We start from the raw sequence: 26,977 nt of genomic DNA, 5'->3' as shown, positions 1-26,977 counted from the left end.
CATACATACATACACACACACACACATACACACACACACACACACACACACACACACACACTACAACTACCTCCACTACTATTACCACTACTAATACTTCTGTCAATAAATATCTAAAAAAACCAACCCCAAATCAGTATCAGGATTTATTCTGTGACAACATCCAGTCATTCACATATACAAGAACAGGAAAATAAACCCCAATCTCCATATATATTCAGTTTCAAGAATTTATTCCCATGGAAACAGCCCTGGAGGGAAACCAGCCATTTTCTCCTGGAATACTTTATCAAAGGCTTCAGCTTGGGCTACTGTAAAGTGATTCTTCCAGTCCCCAGTCGTGCCTAGAAAATGTGAAGTAGACACATAGATGTGTTAATGATGATCTCAATACTGCTCTCAGTCCTTCCTTCACATGCTCTTACCATCCATTTGACAAGGACCGCAGGGTTAATAAAGGGGAAGGACCAGTGACTTCATGGAGAACGCATCTTACACCTTAAAAAATTATACATCAGACTTCTACCTCTGGCAATAATGTCTCCCCTTCTCCTATCTTATCACACTCCAACAGATTTCATACTAGCTCTCCATTTTAGATGTTCAGATTATTCCTGCTTCCCACTACACCTGCTTCCATCACACTGTCCAATCCTACAGAGTTTCTAAACTTAATTATCCAAAGAGTTTTCAATTCCTCTTTTTAAATTTTAGTGGTTACTTGTAAAAGTTCTGCAAAACATGCAAGCCACTTTTAAAAGATCTTTTAAAATTAAGTTTAATTATATGTGTGTAGGTACACAGGAATGCAGCTTCCTGCAGAGCTTTGAGGCATCAGATCCCCTTGAGCTAGAGATGCACACTGTTGTGAGCTGCATGCCAACATCTTGATGCTTTCATTAGGTGCAGGAGACCCAAATAACTGCCAACTGAGAACATCCCAAGACGTTTTCAATCAGCATGGTGTCTGGTGATGCATGAAAACCTACATGAACTTTTTAGCATATCTTTTTACCAGACTTTGGTTCTCATCACTCCATTCCTGTATGTATTTAGGTATGACATTAGAGATGGCAAACTGTGTACCTGCTTTCATTGAACTGTGTGTTCATTTTTTTCTAGATTGCTGATGTCTTCCATATAGTCACTTTTTTCTTTTGTTTCCTATTTTATGCCCATGTGACCACCTTTTCCTATTTTCCTTCCATGTAGAACTCTGCTGGCCACATCCTTGTTCTATTTTATTTCATAACAGTGACACATTGATGAATTTCCTTTTTGTAAAGATGCCTGAAATATGTATCTAATATATTTAAGAAGCAAAATGTTTCTTTCATCGGCAAATGATTCATTCATCAAATCATATCAGACACACAGAATATACTCAGTGTGGAATTTTTGAATGCATTCATGAATGAGTGAGGAAAATACTGGCATTGTTTCCATTTTGCTGATGAGAAAAAATTGGTACTTGAGATGTTACCCAGCATGATAGTGATGTATGTAGACTTGAAGCCAAAAAGACTGACTTTAGAAATCTGTTTTTCCTTATACATTGTATTCCTTATGTATCATATAAATTAACTTTAAATTCCCAGTGGTATTACTAAATAAAATGTAACATATTCAGAATTAAGTTGTAACTATTGATACACCATATTCAAACAATAGGCCATTAATTGATATTAGTATAAGAGTGTCAACTTTTAAGAAGTTAACTTGTAAGTTTCCATTGGTACTCTCAGTTTTCTTATATCTTCATTATTAGAACACATTTCTCTATTGTTTCCCAGAGTACACCTGGCTCTTGATAAGCCAGACTGGATGCTGAGCTAACAGAATCTCAGTAAATTCAATATGGCTGCCCACTTGTTTTGAATCAGTCCAGATGACAGAAGCATGTCTTTGCAGGTACACACATGAAGTTGTAAGTCAAATTCTGTCAAAATCCTGTGGCCCTTACAAGCATATTTCTCTTCATTCATTCTTTCTAAAAATCTCCTCAAACTCTTGTGTATCTGAGGACAGGATAACTAAATCTTTGTGGCTTAACTCTTGTTGGAAAGGATCTTCCTCATAGTCCTCGAGAAGGCAGGTCTCACAAAAAGTTGTTGTCCAGACCTTCCCTGGCTTTTACTGGCCTGCAGATAGTGGGCTTCTCTCTAGGTCTTCTACCCTCTTTGTCTCAGATTAATGCCTTCTAAGGACACCAGGGAAAATGATTTATGGCTCAAGCATTCTATTTAGGAAACATCCACTGTGAAGTACTGAGGTCCAAACCCTTTGAAGTTTGTCAGAAGACCTTTCCTTCTTCATGTCTTCATTGTGCCAATGTCTTTATAAAAGTTCTGTCAACCAACCAGTGGATGTTTGAGAATGACCATCTCTCTGATCTGTATTTCCTGCACTATCTAAATATGGAATCATAATGATTAAACTTGTTTGTAGATAATTATTGCTTCAAGCTTAATACCAGATTCATTCCACCTAGCCAGATGATTGAGTCTCCCAGGTAAAAAGTAGCTCTTTAGAGTAGCTCTCCAGAAGTAAAAGAAAGGTATTTGTCTTGGGTCCTGAGAAGAGCAACTAAAGGACAGTGAAAATAGGTCTAGAGAATTCTTCCTGCTCAAGACCAGTCTAACAGTTAGCAAAGCTGTTCATGCATTATGGTTTAGGGTACTAAGTATCTACTGGTAAGTAATTAAATTCATTTTAGAATTAATCTTTGATCTGCTCTTCCCTTCATGATTTAAAAAAGGAACCAATATGATATAGGAATTGAAAAGACCAACATTATCCTCATGCATCATATTCTTTCAAAAATGTTTCCCAGATATCTCTCTCAGCATCCTCTATAAAGAAGTCATGAATCATGGCTGGGCAGGTAATGATGTTGGTCTCCTCCTTCAATGACCTTGTTTCCAGTGGACTCATGGTTTATAAAGAGTGTGAGTAAAAGAAAAATAATTCCCCAGAGTAAATGCTATCTTTAAATGCGGAAGAAACGGATGTCATATATAATCACTATGATAAATTACAAAAGACTTATGGTGAAAGATCAAGTTTTATGACAGAATCACCATATTTGATACATGAAAAATACAATATTTTGGAGAAAATTAACTAAAATCCCACTGTGGTCTCATCCTCGAAGGGTCTACATGGAAAGGAGGAAATGAGAGTTGTCTTCATGGAATTGTGTCCTTATTCTATTATATCTGCTCTATTAACCAAACTTTTACTTGTTAGTTTCCATAGCCTTTCCCTATTAAACAAGACATTTCATTCCTTTTGGCATTTTATTGAAGCTTTTTATGTATCCATACTTTTTTACCTCTGCCAAATTCTGATTCATTACAGGAAATCCAAGAATGGGCACATTCTCTTCTTATGTGGGACATCAATTCTAGTGCAGACAACTCTGTTTCCACAGAGTCTGGAGCACAGCAGTCTGAGGTTATCTGTCAACAGCAGTGGATTCTCCAGAGGTTTCAGTCCATAGTGTATTGACAATGATATTCTTGAAGTGACATGTATATGTGCTCAAATCTGAGCACAAACTTCCTCTTGTGAGGACACCAGGAGTAATGAATTAAATGCAATCTTATAACCACTTTAACTTAATTCTCTGTCTGTATACTCATGATGTCTTCATGTTCTATGACCCGATCATTAAAATCTAGGGTGGAGGAGGGTTGGAGGTTAAGGCTGAAGCATACACATTATTGGGAGAAGAAAATTAAACCCATAACCAATAACTCTCCACTTGCTGAGTCTATATCCATTTTCTTTACTTATTCCCAAAGACCTGACATCTGATTCATTCCTTCTTCAATGCCAAGTCACATCTCACCAATTATCTGCTAATAGGAAAAGGTGACTTTCCAGGTGTGGTTCTTTTTTATACACTGGATCCTCAACTCTACAGCTATGGAACCACACCCACAATCTGCTCCCAGCATAGAGAGGTAGCACAGACAGAGAGAAGATGGGTATTCCCATTCCTGGACAGGCATTCAGAACAAACTGAGTAGCCCTGAGCCTGAAGCAATCCAAATTTAGGTTGGTAAATACCATCAGTTGTCACTCTGGTGAATAATTTGCTTAGCCTTTATGGGGTCTATACTCAGCCTGGTGTGGGACAGCAATTTTGGCGTGTTCAACATCTTTTCCAGCCATGAATGGAAGTGTTTTCTGTGATTATCATTGCCAGTATATTTGGTCTCATGCGCTATGTGTTTTCCTTAGATTTCTATGATACAGGGAGCCTTACTAAGCCTTATTGCAACACATCTACCCTTTTGTTTTCCATTGAGGTTATTGGACACAACCATCTGCAATCCCAGCATCCTCTCCCAGAACAAATCAATTTTTTCAGATCTACTGAAGCCCATATCATCATCATGGAATGAATCTTCTGTAAGGTCTGTGAGAAACTATGATGTGATGAGCAATGACTTCTGAACCATTCCCTCTCTTTCCTAGAGTCTCACTGGAACAACATGCTCTCCATATGTCCTGTCATCATTTAAAGCTCAGAAACTTCTTCACCTTTTCTCAAGAGGTCCAAACCATGAGTAGCCATATCTTCTGTAATGAGACTGAAATTGGACATTTTATTTTCCTTCATGGCTTGGAAGGAACTGTACTTGAGGACCATATCCAGCTCATCTGGCTCTAATTTTTTTTCCTAGGAAGTCACAAATCTTCTTTATGGTGCTCTTTGTGTCCTAAAAGAAGAAGAAACAAAACTGAAGGTTATCAAGAGAAAGCTCTGAGAGAGCAGTTGCAGAGATGGGAACTATGGATGAAAGATGAAAAGAGGATGTAAAGAAAGAAATTGGAACATGAAATGAGAAAGCAGTGAAAGGGGTTTAGAAAAGATACAGGAAATGTTTAGAGGGTAGGAGTTTCACAGCATTTTTATATTGAGTTGGCTTGCATTGTGACTGATCTATAGCCCTAACAGTCACATGCTGGAATTTCTTCTAAGGTGGAGAGGATATTAGAGACAAGGTCCCATATAACCAATGCTGTACTCAAACTTACTTCATAGTGGATGAATTCATTTCCAGCTGATCCTCTTGATTCCAACTTTGCAGTCTTGTGTTCAAAGGTGTGTGACAACCCACTTACTAGATGTACTGATGTTTTTCTTGAGAGGTGTTCAATATGGAGCCCTGTCTGGTGTGATGGAAGTTGCTCTGGAGACCAGACTGAGCTCAAGCTCAAAGAGGTCAGAGATCCACCTACATGCCTTTGCCACCTAAGTGCTGGCATTAAAGCTGTGCACCACTGTACCCAACCTGCCCTGTGATGTTCAAAGAGACTTATAGAAATAATTCTAGACAATGATCCACAGGAAAGAAGAAAATGTGCACAAAGAATTTAGAGAGGTTAAAGTTTACACCATGTAAAACAGCACGCTATGGGTAAATGCGAATAATAGCTTTAAACTTTCATAAGACTGATATCAATAATTATTACTTGGGGGAACTTGTGGGAGATATTAGTTCATATCAAGTTTTACCTCATGCTGTAACTCAGAAGGGCATCACATTCACAGTCTTCCTGCTTCAGATACCCGCATTCTGGAATTACAGTTGTGAACTACCACACCTGGGTTAATACTAAGAAATAGTCACAAGAAGGCACAGTCTTGGATTTTGTTTTGAATTCCAGCCCTTTTCTGCTGAGGACAATTGTAAGAGCCATGCCATAGTGCCTGCCTGAGTTAAGTTTCTGCTGTCCAGTATTGAGCCACTAACCAGAATCTTTTGACATGCCTGCACAAGTCCTGAGTTATTAGAAAATACCTTAACATTTCCTTATCTTTCTGCTACAGTAACCACAAATAACAATGTTTTGTGGTTAGGTTGTTGGTTAAGTTGCTTGGCAACTCAACAGTCCCCTGATCTTTTCCCAAAGAAAGTTTCCTGGTCTGCTTGCTATAAAACCCACCTGAGAAAAATAAAATTTTTCAGCTTGATCAGAATACTGTCTTGCTGTCAATTCTTTGTGTCTCTTGTCCCTTTCATTTGCCATTCCCCCTTTTATGGACTCTGCTGAAGATCCCGCTGGCCTGGGCAATTTTTTTTTGGGCCTGGGCACTTTTACTGGGTCCTAAAGGTATCACTGTCTCAAAACGTTTATTTTATATATATATATTTTGGTTTTTTCAAGACAGGGTTTCTCTGTGTAGCTTTGCACCTTTCCTGGAGCTCACTTGGTAGCCCAGGCTGGCCTTGAACTCACAGCGATCCGCCTGGCTCTGCCTCCCGAGTGCTGGGATTAAAGGCGTGCGCCACCACCGCCCGGCTATATATTTTATCACAGATTTAGTTAATATCTCATGGGAAGGTAAACAACCATGGCAATAACAGAAAAAAATGTTTGGAATGGTTGGACAGAAAACTTATGGGAAACTGCACTACCATGCAACAAAGACATCTTAGTAAGGAAGCTTCCTGGGAAATACTGAATTTTATGAAGAGAAAGTAATAGATTTTACAAAAGACAAAAACAGTCTTTTATATTGCTACTTATGTAGAAACTTTGTGTTCCTGGATGATACCATTAAGAGATCCAATTCCTTTTGAATAATTCAATTTCCTGTTTTTGATGCTCCTTAATATTTTACATTAAAAATTATTTTTGACTCTTGCCAGGGAAGTATGTAGGCTGACTACAGATTTTTACCTTTTACTGTGCTCCTCCAGATCCAATTCCCCATTCTCATGCCCAGTTATGCCACAGAAAATTTGTAGCAACCCCCCCAACCTAAAATGGATTCCATAGATCTTCTAACTTCAGTTCTGTAATTCATTGTACCATCCCAGCATCATTGGTAAACCAAAGAACATTCTGGTCATGAAGAAATAAAGTAACTACACATCTTCACCTCCCCCTCATTCCTTTAAGTCCAACCACCCCAGGGTTTCCTCTAGCCCTGTAGTAGAACACCTGCCTCAGCTACTCACATCTCTAGTGGATCTCCCCTCCTAACATCCCAACACCAATGCATTGATTTGCTCCACACCTCAACTCCATCATGCATTCCCTGGGAACCCATAGATCAAACCGGGCATGGAAGCAGTTAGGCTAAATGCACATCTTCACATTTCTACTTGCTCCTTTAAGTCCAGGCTCCTATTCTCCTTCCCAGCTCTGTGTACAACATCTGCTACAGTCTCCCTCCACAAAATGCCATTGTTTCACATGGATAACACAAGTCTTATGCTCCAAAGGACATTCTCCATACTCATTGTTTTGTCATAGCAAATGCTGAAATCCAGAAGACACTCCCTAAGCACTTACACTCCACTCTAACCATGAAAGCAAATAGGCAAACTGCAGATCTTCATCTCTCCCTCCATTTTTCCAAATCTACTTCTCAGTCTCATTCATAGCTTTATATTGAACCTTCTGCTGTGGCCTAACCTCACTCAGTGGCCTCGTTTTCAGGTAACTAACTAAGCAGCTCCTGTGGAAAATGTTTCTATCTTCCCTCCTGTGGACATTACTAGGACAACCTCCTAGACTATTCCCATTCCTAAATTTCAGCTTTCTATATCTGGAAACATTTTACCTGGAACTCCCATTGGCCACAATTATCAGGATCCCAGAAGAATTTCCTACCAGACAACACACAGCCACTACACTCTCCTAAGTACCAGACAGAGCAACAAAAATTAGGAAGGAAGCATGGACCCAACAAAGGCAAGACCAGATATCAGCATGTAGAATTATAATTTTGTGCAATCCTAGATGCCTAGATGCCAACCTGAAAGCATAGTCCACAACATCCACGATAGTATGTTTTCACTAGAGCCCAGAAACTATACTAGAACAGGCCCTGGATATTCTACCATAGTTATTGAAGAAGAAATTGACCCTAAAATGGCATGTATGGAAATGATAGAGGAATAGAGTAAATTTCATAAAGAAATCTATGAAAACACAAACAGTGGAAAGAAATGAATAAACCATTCAAACATGAAAGTAGAAATGAAATCAATCAAGAAAACTCAAACTATAGGAAATCTGCAAAAGAAAAACTTAGGAATTCAAACAGGAACCTCAGATGTGAGTGTCATCAATTAAAGAATTAATTCCTTAAGAAAATCAACAAGATAGACAAGCCCTTAGTCAAATTAGCTAAAAGGGAGAGAGAGAGAGAGAGAAAGAGAGAGAGAGACAGAGACAGAGACAGAGACAGAGAGAGACACAGAGAGAGAGAGTCCAAATTAACAAAACCAGAAATGAAAAGGGAGCCCTAACAACAGACAATGAGGAAATCCAGAGAATCATCAGGTCATACTTCAAAAACCTGTACTCCACCTGAAAGAAAATGGCAATTTTCTGGATAGGTAGCACATACAAAATTTAAATCAGGAACAGATAAACATTTTAAGTAGACCAATAACCCCTAAGGAAATAGAACAGTCCTTCAATATCCTCGGCTTAACAGGAAAGTCTTTCAGATATGCTTAGCCAGTAGACCACCTTAGATGCCCCAGTGTTACAGAGAAACTTTGGGTGACTGTCTAGGCAACCTGATGTCTCTGCCATTAGGTAACTTTTCACCCTTCTGGGGTCTTTGATGGAGTTGAACTCTAAATAATTATAATTACAGTTTTCCTTAGTTATAATAGAAAGTAAATTAAAAACGAAACTTTAGACAATCAAGATGAGATAGATAATTAGTATTTTCTCCAATTTTGCCAAATATAAATGGATCAGATACTATTACTGTAATTCTTATTTAATAACTGTTTTAGTTGTATATAGCTTTTCTACATAAAGGTGAAAGCCTTTCTTTTTAATTAGACAAAAGGGGGAAAATTCTCGGTAACCACTATCAATATGTATTACTCATATTGGTTAATAAAGACCTGAAAGACCAGTAGCTGTGCAGGAAGTTAGGCAGTAAAACCAAACTGATAATGATGGGAAGAAGCAGAACAGATTCAGGAGTGCTGCCAGCTAGCTGATCAGGAAGCAAGACATCTTAGAAGACATGTAAAGCCACGAGACACTTGACAATACATTGATGAATAGAAGTGGGTTAATTTAAAGGTAAGAATTATCTAGTAACAAGCCAGAGCTATCAGCTGTGAAATTATAGGTCACATTCAGCCTCTGAGTTGGTTATTTTTAACCTTGTAGTTGGGACAGGAAACTTCCAATTATATAGCCTTACCTGCATGATATGCTAAGGCAATGATGCCACAAAGCTCAGGAGAGTAGCCAAGAAATGCTTGATTTTACTTAAGGCCTACTACTCTATGAGATGGAACACATAGCTGACACTGCTTTGTTGACCAGAGACTAGATAGCCTGGGGACATTGGATAAATTCAAATAATCTTGGTCTGAAAAATTAATGACAAAGTGACTCCTTGTTATTTTGCTGTGCTCAGATTAGTGCCTTGTATAGCCATCATCAGAGAAGATTTCTTCCAAAGCAGTTGGGAAGAAAAATAGAGATCCACAGACAGAGCATACACAGAATTTGAGAAACTTTTGAACAATCAGCTCTAAGTGTTATATCTCCACCAAATTTCTCACTTTGGAGCATAGACAACTCTTCAGAAGAAGAAGGAAGGAGGGTTAGAGCCAGAGAAGAGGGAGGACACTAAGAAAACATGACCATCCACATCAACATAAGAAAAGCTCATATGGACCCACAGACTGGAGCATCACGCATAGTGACACACCAGTCTCCACCAATCCTCTGCTTATATGTTAGGGTCTACAGTTGAGTGATTTTGTGGTCTTCCTTGATATTTGAGCATGTGGGTCTCTGCTTGTGCCTTCTCTTGTGCTGTTTTCATTCTGTTGGTTTATCTTGTCCAATTTTGAGGTAATAATATTATTTCATCAGATTGTACTTTATTTTGTAATATTTTTAAAAAAATGAATGAATGAAAATCTAGCCACTAGGTTAAAGGATAACAATGGAACTGTCATTTATACCTGCTGGCAGAGGGAGAATCCACTGTCTCCAAAGAAATGACACTGGATATATCAACCACTCCAGGAAAGGCTTCATGTACAGGAGTAGTTGACCAACATGTATTGGACTCCAGAGTTTTATTTTTTTTTTTGTGTGTGTGTGTATGTGTGTGTGTGTGTGTGTGTGTGTGTGTTTGTGTGTGTGTGTGTGTTTATGGGTGTGCATATGTGTGTGCCTTTATTTGGTTGTATTTCGTTGCAGTTCAGTGTTTTTTCTTTTGGTTACTGTTTTATTTTGTTTTCTTTCGGGGGAATTTTTTTTTTGGATTTTTTTTTTTCAGAAGGAATTTAAGGTTGTGTGGGTAAGGAGAAGAAGAAAATTTTGGGAAGAAATTTTGGGACAGAAAGAATTTTATTAAAATATGTTTAAATTTAAAACTTGTTTTAAATTATAAAAAATTATGAGAAAAAATGAAAACAATGAAATTACAGCTTTCAGTAACCTTCATTATCACCATAATCTACTTGTGAAATCTCAACAGTGGCTGTAAGACTGCTTCTTTTCCACCTTAAATAATTTTTTTGAACTATTCAAAGGATGGGTAAGTGTTTTCTCTGACAGAGTGCACATGTTTTTTCTTGTTCAGTAAAATTACGATTGATATTTTTATTTATGATATATAAAGAATGTTTATCTTTCACCGTTAGCTTCCAAACTACTAAAGCTTTTGAGTTGCTGAACAAATGTGAATATTTATGGGCTTATATGCTTGGTGTCAGTATTATGTGTCCATCAGTAGAGGGAGAATTTTTTTAACTAAATGAAAATTAAATACACAAATGAACTTAAAATTATTTAAATTAAGGATCTTTTGAACAATGTCTCTTTTAGCCAAGGTTGACCTCAAACCCACCATACAAACAAGATAACCTAGAACCCCTGACTCTGACTATTTTTCTCCCAATGGTAGTTTTAGAGTCATGTGATGCCTTGCCAAGATATATTTTTAATTTTCAAAATAATAGATATTTTAGACACATACATAGTACTTGAACATATTGCTAACTGTCTGTTGGGCATTTCATTGAAATGAAACCTGGAATGATCTGATAACGATCAGATCTTAAATGCCCTATCAGTCTATTTAGACATATGCCATTACTTAATGTTGAAACATTTTAGATCTTCTCTACTAAGAGTTTTGAAATCTCCAGTGTATTCTAGCCCACCATGCAGAACCCCCTGTACTGCAGAGCACAGGACACAATCATCCCTGACTGGTGCATCTTGTACATTCCTGGTCAGATGTGTGTATCACTCAATTCATGTGACTTCAGCTCCTGTGCTCTCCCAGGATTCACAGATGGATTCCCTGACTTTGTCCCTCTTCTCATCATCAAGGGGGGATGACATACATTTGGGCACAACAGTGGAATGAAAGTGCTTTTCCTATTCCCCCACAGACTACTGGGTTATATTGTTATTAAATGTGTTGCATAGACAGAATTACAAAACCTATAGCACAAGTGTGAGCTACTCCAACCTACTCCAGGGTTGATGAGGTCAAGATGTGCGTGATGGATAAGGCAACTGCAGAGAAAATTTCAGGTGCGTGTCAATAAAGGACCTAGGACATAATTTCACTTTTATTGACTCATTATGAATCTAAAACTGACATAGGCATACTGAGAAATATGGGGTGCTACATTGGGTGAGTTTGTGAGAGCTTCTGTGATTGCTGTAAGAATGATAATTACCTTTTTTATGTCTTCATAGCTCAATAGCAGGAAGTTGTCTCTTTTTCTCATGGATAGCCAGGCACGGGTGTGCTCAAACCATGATCCAAATACCACTGTGAGAATGGAAGTAGAAAGCATTACTTATAAAGAATGAAAGTCATGTCTTCCTGATATTCTTCTCCTTTCTTCAAATGCCAGACTGCTTTACTAAGAAAAATGAAACTAGTGTTTAAAATATACAATGTAACAGTGGACACATACACACAGATAATGAGCTGATTAAATCAAGTTCATTAGTAAACTCATCATCTTACAGATTTACCCCTGATGCCTCATGGAGACATGCTTCTGATGGGCTTTAGTGATGGAGGCATGTTTTGAGGAAAAGCCATCATACCAATACAGTAAGCCAGAGAGGTTTTGGCATGGCTACAGTTGGACTTTATATTGCTATCATGTCTAAAGAACTATCTTAATCCTTTCTAAGGGAGATCTCCTCACTCTGGCATCCACCTCTAAGCCTCCACCACATTTCAATAGTGACTCTTCAATACCCTGGCGTCCTAAACACAGACTAATAGAGACCTTCCAGGCATAGAATTCCACCTTCACCCCTGTAGGATGACTCATCCCTAACAGGCTTGAGGGAAAAATGGGCCCAAATCAGTAAAAAAAGATACTTTGTAAAAGCCAACCTGGTCTGCTTAAGGGCCTTAGCAAAAGCAGCTGATACATGATCTGGAGATCACCTGGACCAATGAGAGGCGGCCAAGTCACACCAGCAGATGCATATTACTGTGACCTTCTCCCAGGCTGGGGTAGAGGGTATGTAAAACTTGCCTCATTCTGAATAAACTGGGCTTGTTTTTTCCCATTCTCCCAGAGGCTATATCACTAACTCTGTGCCTACTTGCCCCCATTCCCCCAGGGGAACAACAGCACAGGACCCTAATACACACCCAAAAACTTCATTTACATTCCTAGGGCTATTGTGATGTTTTCTCAACAGTCACAGTGTCTTCAATGTTCCTGGCTTAGGCTTTTGTTCCCTCATTGTCCCTCTCTCTGCATTTCTCAGCTGCCATTGCATATCTGCATTGTTTATGATTATCTAAAGAAGTAACTAAATCAAGTGAGGAGTGAAGCTAAGAGTTAAGCAAGGTTAAGACCAGTAGGATGCATGAATTCAAAGAATCTAAGATTTGATTGAAAGCTGGGGGTAAATGATCTACAGAGAAGTAGTAGAGAGAAATAAACTTCATAATAGAACACAGAATTAGGCCACTTAAAGAGATTGAAAGCTGGGTTCAGGTGATGACTCAGAGGAAATCATTTGCCGTGCAGGTGTGAGGACCTGAGTTTGAATCCACAGGAACCATTCAAAGATGATAATTCAGTTTCTTTTTGTTACCCTAGTGCTCCTTCAATGACATGGAAGGTGGAGACAGGAGAATGTCCAGAAGATTGGGACCAGCTAAGCTGGCAAACACAGTGATGAACAAGAAGAAAGAGATTTTGTCTCAAACAGGGTAGAAATTAAGGCTCAACACCTGATGTTGTTACTTGCCTTCCACATTCAAGTTTTGGCACAAGAACTGCCACCTTCACACATTTATAGCCACATTATTGTAAACACATATACCTATTCACATTCAAAGAAAACCTAAAAGCCAAGTCAAATATGGCATACACCTGCAATACTAAAACTCGGGATATCAAGATAAGAGAAGACCAGAGGTTCAATGTCATATTCCAATACACAGAGAATTTGTGGCCAATCTGGGATACAACAGATCCTGTCTGAAAACAAATAAAAAAAGCCCAAACCATTTTAGGGAGTGCACTAAAAATAAGCTAATGACATATATGTAGCTGGAAATTAACAGTGGTTCTGTCTTGGAAGTCATTTTAAAAGGTAAGTGTTTATTTGGAAGCAGGTATTAAAAAGAATATATCAACAAGCCTGGTTCTGTCTTGTTAGGTAGACAAGAATGGTCTTGAACTATTGATTCACTTGAATCCATCCCATGAATATTGTGAAGAGCTGCAGAAGACTAGGCCCTAAAATACTCTATCAAGGGGAGAGAAAGTACTCCCAAGTATCCACCACTTTCCTGTGCCTTTATGAGCAGTCAAGTGTAGTTAGGGGACAGGGCTCATTATATCCCTTTCCTTCCATAGTCTTTAGGGAGTTAGTGGTAGCTCATTGAGGGAGAGTTATTTTTTTCAGTATAGAAGTTACTGGTGAGAAACCCATGTTCCAATAAATGACTGCTTCCCTGTGCTCCAGCAAGCAACCCCAATGAACCTCACTGGGTCACAAACACACACATGAAGAAAAGGGACATGGAAGTAGAAAGCAGAGTTACTTGGGAAGAGGAAAAAAGATCAGCAAAAATGGAAACAGCAGAAGAGAGAATAGTGGGCCATTAATTTGATCAAAATTACCTGCACACATGTATGAAAATGTCATAATGAAACTTGTTATTATATATAATTATTATAACTCAATAAAAGTTAAACTCTATGCAAGGTGCTAAGAATCCATGCCTATGAAAATACTTTTGTGACAATAAAGAAAATAGGATTTACAATATTTGTTATGATGTGTCTTAACAAAACAGTGAACAGTCAGGATAATGTATGGGAAGCCAATAAAAAAGACTAAGAGAAACCACAACTGAGTTTTGTGGTAGGAACATGCACATTTGTTATTTTTCTGCCACTGTGGTAAAACATCTTGAACAAAGGCAATTTAAGTAAACAGAAAGAGCTTAATTTTGGCTTATGATTCTAGAGGGATAAGAGAAAAAAAGCAATGGCAACAAGTGGCAGGCAGGGCTATAGCAGCAGGAAGCTGTGATGTCATCTCCTCACCTACATTCAGGAAGCAGAGGCAAGCAATTGGAAGTGACTTAAGAACTTAACCTTTTGATGTAGATGTAGGGGAACACTCCTCCACTGCTAGTTGTAGTGAAAACTTGTACAGCCAGTATGGAAATCAATATGGAGGTTTCTCAGAAAACTGAGAATCAATCTACCTCAAGACCTAGTGATACCTAATTCTTGGGCATAAACCCAAAGGATGCTCAATCTTTCCATAAGAACGGTTGTTTAACTATGTTCATGACAGGGTTTTTCACACTAGCCAGAACATGAAAACAACCTAGGCGCTCCTCAGCCACACAATGGACAAAGAAAATGTGGTACATTTCCACAATGAAGGCAACTGGAGGAACCAGAAAAAAAAATCATCCTGAGTAAGGTATCCCAGACACAGAAAAACAGACATGGTATGTACTCACTCAAGAGTGGATATTAGCTGTAAAGTAGATGATAACCGTGCTACAATCCACAGCTCCATAAAGACTAGGTAACAAGGAGAGCCCAAAGTGTATGGTGATGTACTGTTGTTCCTGGGAAGGGCAAATAGAAGAGATCTCCTGGTTTGACTGGGATGGGAACATGATAGATTGGGTTGAAGCATGGTTGGAGTGGGAGAGTAATGAAAGAAACATCTTCATGGTGGGCATTTGGGGTCAGGTAGAAACCTGAGTAGAGAAATCCCATGAATCTACAAGGATGACTCAAGCTAAGACTATTAGCAATAGTGGGTAGGTAGTCTGAACTGACCACCTCCTGTAATCAAGTTGGTAACTACCCACATTATCATCAGAGAGCCTTCCTACAGTGACTGAAGAAACCAGATATAGAGACCCACTGGGGCTAGCTCAGGAAATCCTGTTGAAGAGACAGAGGAAATATTGGATGAGCCAGGTGGCTCAAGGTCATGACAAGGGTACCCACAGAAACAAATGACATGGGCTCATAGGAGCTCACAGTCTCTGGACTCACAGCTAGGGAGCTTGCATGGAACCAACCAAGGGGCTCTACTTATGTGTGACACTTGTGTAGCTTGATCTGCTTGTGGGACCCCTAGTGACGAAAGCAGGGCCCATTCCTATTTCTTTGGCTGACTTTTAGGAAGCTATTCCTCATAGTGGTTTACCTTTCCAGCCTAAATGCAAGGAGTTTAGCTCTACCTGAACTTGATATGCCATGCTTTGTTAACACCCATGCTGAGGCCTGCCCCTTTCTAAACAGAAAGTGAGGAGGAGTAGATTGAGGTGTGTAGGGTGGGGAAAGTGGTGCGTAGAGGGTATTGGAGGAAAGGAGGGAAGGGAAACTGGTCAGGATACAGAATACATGAATTAATTTAATTAAAAATTATTTAGAACCTCTCAAAGCCCACACTCAGTGATGTACCTCCTGCAAGGTTGTGCCTCATGAAACTTCTGAAACAGTGCCATCAAGTGGGAAACAGGTGTTTAAATGTCCAGACCTATTTGAGGAATTTCTTATTCAATACCACAAATTATTACACCTACCTTAGTACTGGAAAGAGCAGATACTGCAAACCTTGTTGGGATGGTGTGTTATGGGCAAGCTGTGTCTGTGTCTGTTGTGTAGTGGCATGTGAAAACAGAAAGACTTCACAATTAGGTTCAAAATGGTGATGAGACTTGGAACCACATATTAGTTGAATACAGAGCGATCAGATGTAGCCAAGTGAAGACTACAGAATATACTAAAGGCTAGGGATGTACCCAAGTTAAATAAAATACATGATCTTGAGAGTGAGTGCCAGCATTAAATTGATGAAACATGGTAGTAGGTCCTTTAGTCCTAGAACTCAAGAAGTGGATTCCTGAGGAACAGAGCTTCAACATTGTCCCTGGTTATATAGAATTCAAGACCAACCTGAGCTATATCTCACTTTGTCATTAAAATGTCTCTAAGCCTCCCCCAAGTCCTATATTTAACAGGACACTCACCTTTTCCTTTGATGAACCATTCAAAATAAGTTGTCAGTGACTCTGGAATCTTAACCAATTTTGTCTTACTCCAGAAAAAATAACCAGACACAAGAACATCTCTGGGATTTCTGATGACATAGATTATCTTAAATAGAAAAACATGTACATGATGGTCAACATAGCCATTCCAAACCATGAGGTTTCTAAAAACTTTATTTTTATTTGGACAAAACTTTACATAAGTGCAATTATCTATAGTGAGAATCCTCTTTTATAAATTTATTTCATTTACAAACATGTAACTGCACAATTACTCATGTCACTAAGACGTTAAAAAACAAAACAACTATAACAAAAATCCAAGGCTGATCCTATATTTATAAAGACCAATGTCTTACAGTGTGAAAAATCACCCATCCATTGTGAAAGAACATCTTATATACACAGAGAAGAGTACTGTGTAAATATATCTGCTATAATAAAACCTAATTGTTGTCCACAACCGTAACTACCAAATGTAACTTTCAGAGAATCATTGTGCAGATCTCAAAGCTAATGTGTCATTGCACAATAGTGAACACAAAGACCTACAGGGAACTCAGAAATGCAGAGAGTCGGAGAAATAGACTTTCCCTGGGAAAAGCATAACAATTGGTTATGCAATTACAAATGCTCAGCCCTGAAAACATACATGCAAGTTACATTTTATAGACTGAGCAGATTGTATTTAAATATTGAGAAATAAGTAGATACATATACAGATGTAAAAACAACTAATGAAAAAAGACTGCAAATTTGAGAGAAAGGAGTAAACCTTGGAGAGAGGAAGAAGGGGGGATGATGTATGTATTTATGTTATTATCACAAACAATACAAGAAACTAATTAAAAATAGATGATAATTTTAGTAAAAGGAAATCATATTTTGTACCAATGCTCTGTGCAACATTATTCTAGAATTCAACTTTTTAGACTTCAATTTCTCCAGCCAAGATTTTGCCAAATCCACATAATACACACACACACACACACACACACACACACACACACACACACACACACACACACACACATATATATATATATATATATATAGTGTCACAACTTCATTGTGATATTATCAAGAGAGATAATAGTTCTACACTTGTATTTGTATTTTAAGTATAAAATATTTTAAGTTCCATGGTGCAGAAACCTCCTGAAAACTTTTTTACAAACTAGAAGCTATGATAGGTCAGAACCTGCATATCTCTGTTCCCCTCTGGAAATCCTCTATCAGTGGTGTGGGGGATTCCTGTGGCTACTGATCTCAATGGAAAGCTAGGTACAACAACACACAGTGGGTACAACTGAGCCATGACTGCTGAAAAATAATTAGAGCACTGATGCCTGGTCAGGCTGCTTCTACTATGAGCAACCCTGCCTGGGGTGATTCACACACTGCTCATGGGATACATATATCCATAAATATATGTAGAATCACAATTAGCAAATTGACTTTGATGATGGCAAAACAGTAATGTCCACTGTACACTAGAGTTTGCCCTCTGCTTGACCTGTATGTGTAGTTCCTGAATGCTCTAGTTGATATTTCACATTCTTTCATATATCTGCCCAGGATCACCTTGTGGTACTTCACATTCTGGTACTCTGATGTAGGCTGAGAAAGAGACACATCTGCATCACTTAGTGCATGAGAATCTCATGTTCCCACCCACAACCTACACAATCTGAGTGCATTTCATCAGTAGCTCCAGGGCCCATCAAGGTAGATGAAGTTCAAAGAACATTTGGTCAAAGATTTCTCAACCACTGGACACTGACCTTGGCCTTGGAACTGAAGAAAGACTTGGGGAAAAGATGGAAGGGAAGGTGGGAGCTGATGAGGCGTGGTCCTTCCTTATTGATTAATAGTGGATATGCCCCTTGACTCTCCAACCAGGGTGAGCGGTCCCAGATAGGCACAGATTGGATCCAATTGGGATCCCCCTTGGTCTGAATCAAGCAGACAATCTCAATCAGCCAGTTACTTCCTGTAGAAGGAAAAGTAATGGTCACTCATTTCAACAGTACTTGTTAATAAGCCTCAAGTAGAAAACTGTACACCTGTACAATTTACAGTGAAGCTGTTTCCAGGAACACAGACCTGTGGAGTTCACAAAGTCCACATGCTCTAAGTACAAAGTATAGTCATCTAGCACATTGCCAATGCTTCACATGAAGAAATTGAGACTATATTCAATTAATTCACTGAAAGTCCCCTCAAGTCCTGGGCCATCATCATTCTATGTTCTGGTACTTTGAGTTTGACTTTCCCAGATACTTCACAGGGATGTAATTGTCGACTCTGTCCTTGAGACTAGCTCCTTTCTTTTAATGCAAAGCAATTGAGATGCATCCATGCTGCAATATGTATATGAGTACTGCTTCTCTTTAGGTGAATAAATCCCCTTCTGTCTATTTTCCACACACACCTGTATTTATGTTTACATGTTCACTTGTCCTTGGGTATTTCTCTAGCTTTCTTCTCTGGGTCATAGTATGAATCTTCTTCATGGATTCCACTGCCCTTGGCTTTTCCATGTTCTTTCACTGTCAATGTCAGCAACCTAAAACTTACCTGTGTTCAGTGCTTCTGCCACCCAGAAAACAACCCTCCCCAAAGCCCACGCTGCTTCTTTTTCGTTCCTTGAGTTTTGAGACTGTTTTCACTCCTTGGAAAAGATCCATGGTAATTCTTCTACCTGAAATTGTCCTCTCCTCCACATATTCTTACATCCATGACTTTTACCTTGGTGCTGTTTCTTCTGTTTATTTCCCTTCCATTCTCCTCCACACAGAGACAGAACAATGCCAGAATCTCCCTTAGGATCTACTGACATTGCTCGCATGACCTAGATGAGCCTCTCCCCACACAGACCAGGCTGGTGTTCTTTCTCTGAGTGAAATGTACTCACAAACAGCAATCCATGCCCACAAAACATTTTAAACATCAGATATATAGAGCACGCCACTCATCACCCAAATGAATGAGGATCAAAGCCTTATCCTTCCTCATACACTTCAAGAGCACTCTAATAGTTATTACCTGATTTAGGGTAAGTCAGTATGAATGTGTCTTCATCTCTGATCACAAACTTATTGCGAATTTCTTCAATTATTTCTTTTTCATACTCTATAATAGGGAAAGGTACCCCTTCAAACCAAAGGTAGTCTGACATGGCAAAGAGCTCTTTGTGGGTGCTGTTAGGATACAGCTTTAGCCACCTTTTCAGCTTCTGGCAAATGTTGAGAGGTAATCTTTATAGTGTAGGCAAAGAAATTATTAACACTCCACAGTTCCTTGTAAATCTAGCTATTTACAGGAAGAAATGATGTAATAATCAGTCAAAGGTTGTTGTGTTAAGCAATTGTTAGCACATTCAGAGATCATTCTGCAATATTCATGACCCCAAACCAGAAACTCAATAACCAGTACTAGGACATAAAAATGGGGTTTAATTTAAAATGTTTTCTAATACAATTCAGCTTTCAGAATGGTTTCAAATGTGCATAAAAGTTACAAAGATCATACAAAATGTTACCACATGAAAGTCTTTTTTTTAAAGTAGTGGTTATTTTTTAAAAACTCAAGTCCTTATTTGTGTTATATGGCTCCCACCTTCACTCTCCCCCTCCAGTGCCTCATTCCCTTCTCGTATTTATGATTTGTTCTTTGCTTTTCAGTTTATGTATATGTATATTTATATGTATATGATCACATGGACATATAACCTACTGAGTCAAATCCGTTCTGTTTGTATGTGAATGTACTCTGAGTTGGGCACTTGTGATTGGAAAACCAATATGGGATTTTCCTACTGAGGCACATGATTCTCTTTCAGCAGCCATTGACCTCACCTAGAGGTAAGACCATGTAGAATTTCCCCTGCCCTTATTTCTATACCAATAGGTGCAATTATAATAGCACATTTCACTAAGTATACTATTGAGCATTCATAGGTGTATTTTCCTGTCATGTCTAGGATATATGTACCAGCAATTATGATTCTTAGGCGCTGGGCCTTTCTGTTGCCTCTTCTGTGTTTTTTTCCAACCTTTCGGTTGAATAATACATTGCAGATGTATTATCAGTTGTGGTTGGTCACCTTGCAATCAATTATTCTCTGCATTTTGACCAGTTGTGGGACTTTGTAATAGTCTCCATATGTTGCAAAAAGAAGCTTTTTTGATGAGGGTGGGTATTATATTTATCTGTATGTAAGAGATAGGTATTAAGAAAACAGATAGAAACTATACTGGATTCTGATACTTTCAGTAGCAGGTTCACCTCTTAGATCTACGTGGTTCCAGGTCAAAGTGGTTGTCTATATGTACAGTGCCAGACATGGCTTCCCACTTGGTGAGTGTGCCTCAAGTTCAATTAGTCAACCCTTGAAACCCCAAAGATGGAAGTTCCACTACTGCATCATCATGGATATGTTGCCAGTCAAGTTATTGTTGTGGTTCACAGATAACACACCTGGAGAAGCCAAGTGATTGCTCTTCTCCCTCTGCAGCTTTTCACTTTATGAAAACCACTTGTCATATAAGAGGTTCCAGGTCAATTTCAGTTCAATTCCTCCAAATTCTGCATCTAAATTGTATTGTGACTTTGGCAACAGAGTTGTAATCTAAGTTCTGTGTGCCAATCAATCAAGGGCAATAATACTTGGTATTGTTTTGAAGGTCACTTGGAGTACCCTGAACAACTAGAGATGGAGTTTCTCATGCATGGTGCTGGAGTTTTCCGTTACAGTCCATTGCACTTGGAGGGAGTATTATCATTATAAATTTCATAACATCTTTAAAATACATGTTAATACATGCATATTGTTTATGACTTTAGATAAATATGAGATAATAAACTTCCCTGTGTCTCTCCAAACATCCTTGGTAGTATTTATCTCTCCTTCTTCTCTGTCACTCTGTATTCTCTCTGTACCCATATCAGTTCAAGTCCCTGAATTTCTTCTATTTCTCCCTTTGTAGCACCTGCATGCTATTCCAGTATCTCAAGCTTTTTCATTAAATTCTCCAGTTTTTCTTTCTTAGTTCTGTAGTTATTCCAGGTTATGAATGCATACCCACAAATGTGTAGACAGGAAACACAAAGGAGGAACATTTAGCATTTGTTTTTCATGTCTGGTTTACCTCTCTCATTATAATACTTTTTAGTTCCACCCAGTTATTTGAAAATTTTCATGACTTCATTTTTCTCTGCAGCTGAGTAGAACTGTATGTATGTATCACATTTTCATTTGTCATTCTTTTGTTGAAGGATTGGCCTCATTATCAGTGTTAGTTATGGGTTTGATCTGATGGAGTTGGATTTAAATTCAATTAAAAGTTGTTGACTTCTCTCACAAAGTTTGTGCCATTATTGCACCAGTATATCTTGAAGATAGCTCACTCTTGTAGATGTGTCATACTAATGATTGATTTTCTTCTCCTGCAGTGTGCACAGTACCTTCCAGGACTATTAATGATAATCATCCTCGATGATGCTACCTGTTATATACCATATCCTTTTCTCCATATTCAATGATATAAGTTAAGTTCTGTGCTCAGGAATAAGGCCTTACTATCAGGTTGTGGAAGGTAATCAATAACATTGACAATAGCCTATGCTGTTGGGGGGGGGGGTGGACTGTGGGAACCCTTTGACCAACTACTGAAAAGATGTAACTAATTCCTGTTACTTGAAATTTTACTTGGTAGCATATGATTTCTGTAGGGAAAAAGGGCTGGCTAAAGAAAAACACCCCAACCATGGAGCCCAGAAGTAGAGAAAGATGTCTCAGATCCGGGCAAAAAGCAACACAGTTTGGCTTAGTCAGATCAGAGCCATCACTGCCCCTGGCCAACTGACTTGTGAAACCAACCAATCACAGAGCAGGACAGTAGAACCTTGGGCCCCAAGTCAACCCCTAGTTGACTACACCCCCAAGGCATCCTGTGTAAACCACCCTGTCTAGTCCATTAAAAAATGCTGTTCTCTTCACCCTGTTAGAGGTAGCTACTCTTCTGGACTCCTCCTTCCCAAATAAATCTCTTTCTGAAAAGATTTTTTGGTGTGAAGATCTTCATTCACTGTCATAGAGAAGATCCTTGCTGAGAAGTCCCTCAGTGGACAAAACAAGGGAGAGCTGAAAGAGCAGAGCAAGTTGGAGCTTAGTAGAAGATCTTTCCTGAGAGGTCCCTTAATGGAAAGAGCAAGAGAGAGCTGAAAAGGTTGCACTATTCCCCAGAGCCAGAAAAGATTGCTACATTTCTGCAGTGGTTTTCCCCTTTTGCCGAGTGAAGCAAAAGAAGCAACATCTTAGGCTGGAGAAGCAGAGCTCTGATAGGAAGCCCCCTTATGCGGGGGCTGAGCAAAGCTCAGCTATAGTGGCTCTTCAGGAGCAGAACAGTATTGATATATCCTGTGGGGAGACCATCCCCCATCACACCAGGTAGGTATACCTTGACTTTTCAGAACAGTCATGATAACCCTCCCTGGTGAAGCCATTCTAGGCCTGACTTTCCAGAAAAGTCAGAAAAATTTCCCTTCCAGGGTTGGGCTTCTTCCTTGCAGTTCCAGCCATCAGAGCTGCGCTAAACAACTCCAGGTGTCCAGGACACCTTCAGGGCAGAGCGGTTTTTCTGTGAAGCTTGAGGTGTCTGGAATACCTTGCCCTCCATGGCTGAAATGTCCCCTTGCAGTTCCAGCTGTCAGAGCTGTCCTAAGCAGCTCAAGGTGTTGCCTGACTCTCCAGGTAGTGAGGACACCTTTCCCCAGTGTTGTTCCAACAAATTTACTTACATTGTTTGTGCTTAAACCCAGGACCAACCCAGAGTTGTTGCAACTAATTTACTTAAAATTTCTAGTTGGAGCATTATCTCCTTCCAGATTCCTCCTCCATTTATTATCTCTTCCCACCACCCCACCTATACCTCTCCTGCCTAGCTACTGGCTGTTTGGCTTTTTGTTAGACCAATGAGGTTCCTTAGGGAGGCAAGGAAAACAAATAAACACATCCGTAGATATTTAAACAAATGTAGCATAAACAAATGTAACACACATTTACATAGATAAAGTAATATTCTGCAACATAAACAAATGTAACACATATTCACATAGTTAAAGTAATATTCCACAAAACATTTTGAATTCATCTTATATACTAAATTTTGGTCATTAGAATAAAAATGCCCCCCAAAGGAAGTGGCAATATTAGTAGATGTGGCTTTGTTTGAGTATGTGTGACCTTGTTGGAGGAAGTGTTTCATTGTGGGGTGGTCTCTGAGGTCTCATATATGCTTAAGCCATTTCCAATGACTCAGTCCATTCCCTATTGCCTTTGGATCAAGATACAAGTATTCTTAGCTTCAGCACCACATTTTCCTGTATGTTGCTTTGTTTCACACCATGAAAATAATTACTCAAGTTCTGAATTGTAAGTGAACTACCCCATTAAATGTTTCTTTTAAGTGTTGCCATGGTCATGGTATCTCTTCAAAGGAATAGAAAAACTAAGACACAAATCATGTTTGTGATGGGAAATAAGAGATTAGGTTAGTGAGATGTCAGGATTCCATAGATTTTGTGGAAAACCATATTTCTTATTTATATTCAGACCATCAAATGGGAGAGGCACAGTATGGTTCAGTGGTTAGGAGCACTTGTTGTTGCTCTTCCAGTGGACCCAGATCCTTTTCTTGTCACCAATATATTACTTTCATCCATCTGTAAGTGCAGTTCCAAGGAATCCAGTGATCTCTCAAGGCTTCAACAGAATACAAGGCTTCAACAAGAAATACATGTGGTGCACAGATCTTCATGGAAGTAAAACACTGAAACATCACAGTACATTAAACTTAAAACATATCCAAAAAGTGAATGCAATTAAAGTTGGACACAATTGCACTGTAAATTTCTTGGGGTAATTTAGTCATTTTTATATCATTAAATTTGCCCATCTATGAAGAGAGCATTGCCGGGTGGGAGGAGGAGGGCTCATCCCAGCTTACGTTGTCTTTTTCATGTGCTTTCTTTGGTTTCTTAAATCTTTGCTGTAATTGAATTTCACTTCCTTTTTAAGGATTAGTCTAACAAGAGCTATTGGGGTCCAGACCCAAATAACTCTCTCCCAGGGTCAGTGAAAGAATCGAACAACCAGCTGGGAATCTAATCTGAGGGAAATCAAAACAATCTATGCACACTGAGCTCTTCCAGTCCATTCTCTTCATTGTCCTAAGTCTGCTCTACCTGTACAGACTCTTTTCAGCGCTCATACTTCACTTCTCTCTTGCCTGATTCTCTGTATTTTTCTGCAGTTCTCTCTTTGTTCTACCTTAGTTCTCCTTTAGGTTTTCAGTTTTATACACATCCAATCAGCAATCAGGATCTCTTTATGACTCAAAGAATTGTTGACTTGTACACTCAGTGAACTCTTAAAGGGAATGGAGTCAAATGAGAGGGAGAGTGATCTTAAATCAATTAGGGAAATCTAAGAAGGGAAAAAGGGGAATCCGTGCGTAATATTGCATTCATAAGTTTGATTAGATAACAAGCTGATTTGTAAACCAAGATGAACGTAATACGAGTTAAGAATTTGTTAGTTGGAGGTTAGCATGGTGCAGCACTTTCCTATCTGCAGATTGGGTGATCCCAGGGCACAGTTGCTTCCTATCTATCTAATGGCTGTGAGTCAACAAATTCAGACATGATGGAATGTTCTGTTCTTGGGTTTCTGCAAATGTCTCAAATGAGATACTTTTGCCTGGACACTTAACACTAACCAAATGTCTGCCAATGAAGATAACTGCAAGAGGGCAGATGTCTAAGTTTATATTGGAGAAAGGAAGAAAGACCTGGTTGTGGGAAACACATATTGACTGTGTGACTTGTAGGGAAAAGGGGCTGGCTAAAGAAACCCACCCTGACCCTGGAGCCCAGAACTAGGGAAGGATGGCTCAGATAAAGCCAGTGAGAGAAACACAGTTTAGCTCAGTTCAGAGCCATCTCTGCCCTGTCCAACTGACTTGTGAAATCAACCAATCACAGAGCAGGATAGTAGAACCCTGTGTGAGGAGTTGACTTCACCGCCTGAAATTCCTGTCAAAACCTCCCTGTCTAGTCAGTCAGAAAAGGAAGGCTGTTCTCTCCACCCTAGCAGAGGCAGCTACTCTCCTGGACTCCTCCTTCCCAAATAAATCTATTCCTCAAAAGATTTTTTGGGGTGTGATAATCTTCATTCACTGGCATAAAGCATAACCTTGCTGAGATGTCCCCCAGTGGACCAAACAGACAGATAGATAGATAGATAGATAGATAGATAGATAGATAGATAGATAGATCGCTGAAAGAGCAGAGCAAGGAGGAGCTGAACAAAAGATCTTGGCTAAGACATCCCTCAATGGACAGAGAGAACTGTTAAGTAACACTTTTCTTAGGAGCTGGAGGAGATTGCTACATTTCTGCAGGGCTTCCCGTTTTCACAGAGTGAAGCTAAAGAAGAAACATCTTAGGCAGGAGAAGCAGAGCTCTGCAAGCAAGCCCCCTTAAGTGGGGGCTGAGCAAAGCTCAGCTGTAGAGACTCTCCAGGAGAGGAGCAGGATTGATATATCCTGCAGGGAGACTATCTCCCATCACACCAGGTATACCTTGACTTTCCGGAACAGTCAGAATACCCTTTCCTGCTGAAGCAGTTCCAGGCTTGACTCTCCTGAGAAGTCAGAAAAATTTCCTTTCCAGGGTTGGGCAGTTTCTTTGCAGTCCCAGCTGTCAGGGCTGTGACAAATAGCTCTAGGTGTCTGGGACATCTTCAGAGCACAGCTCTTGTTCTGAGTAGCTCGAGGTGTCGGAGATGCCTCACCCACCAGGCCCGAACTGTCTCCTTGCAGTTTCAGCCATCACAGCTGTGCTACACAGCTCCAGGTGTCTGGGACACTTTCAGGGCAGAGCTCTTGTTATGAGTAGCATGAGGTCTCCGGGATATCTTGCCCTCCAGGGTTGAACTGTCTCCTTGCAGTTTCAGCCATCATTTTAGTAACATTTTGGTGCCAAAACCTGGGACACCAAACCCAGAGTTTATAACATGACTGTTTTTATACACAGCTGGGGATGTTATCCAAATACCTCAAATGTATAGGGGAAGTTGTGCCCAATAAATGATCAATTACACTGTTAGAAATGTTTGGGGAAAGAATCAGAGAGGAAGGCTACAATATCACACAAGATATTTACTTCAGGAAACAGCTGATACATTCAAAAGCCAATATCACCAAAACTCCATAAGTTTTGGCTTTAACCAGGGGCTCTGCTGGATTAGCCTTGTCAGTGCCAGCTGAGAAATTAATTTGTATGTCTGGTCCAAAGCATTAGTCCCATTACATTTTAAGCTATTTTGAACAGCATTTTTTCTTATTTCTTTTTCAACAT

At 39.3% G+C, this 26,977-nt stretch overlaps 1 protein-coding gene across 1 annotated transcript; it reads right to left on the bottom strand.

The window, feature by feature from the left end:
- Positions 1-212: 212 nt before the first annotated feature.
- On the bottom strand, positions 213-19,837 carry LOC102913076 (sulfotransferase 2A1-like). Its single transcript, XM_015991251.3, is given in 7 exon segments — positions 213-344; positions 4,552-4,687; positions 4,689-4,730; positions 11,715-11,809; positions 16,532-16,658; positions 18,337-18,545; positions 19,601-19,837. Coding segments are annotated over 7 exon segments (855 nt in total). The 5' UTR covers positions 19,734-19,837; the 3' UTR covers positions 213-231.
- Between the last annotated feature and the right edge of the window lie 7,140 nt (positions 19,838-26,977).

The sequence above is a fragment of the Peromyscus maniculatus genome, chromosome 1, assembly GCF_049852395.1.
Source record: "Peromyscus maniculatus bairdii isolate BWxNUB_F1_BW_parent chromosome 1, HU_Pman_BW_mat_3.1, whole genome shotgun sequence".
Classification (NCBI taxonomy): domain Eukaryota; kingdom Metazoa; phylum Chordata; class Mammalia; order Rodentia; family Cricetidae; genus Peromyscus; species Peromyscus maniculatus.
Note: the sequence above shows the minus strand (reverse complement) of the source record. Positions and strands in the feature narration are given on the sequence as shown.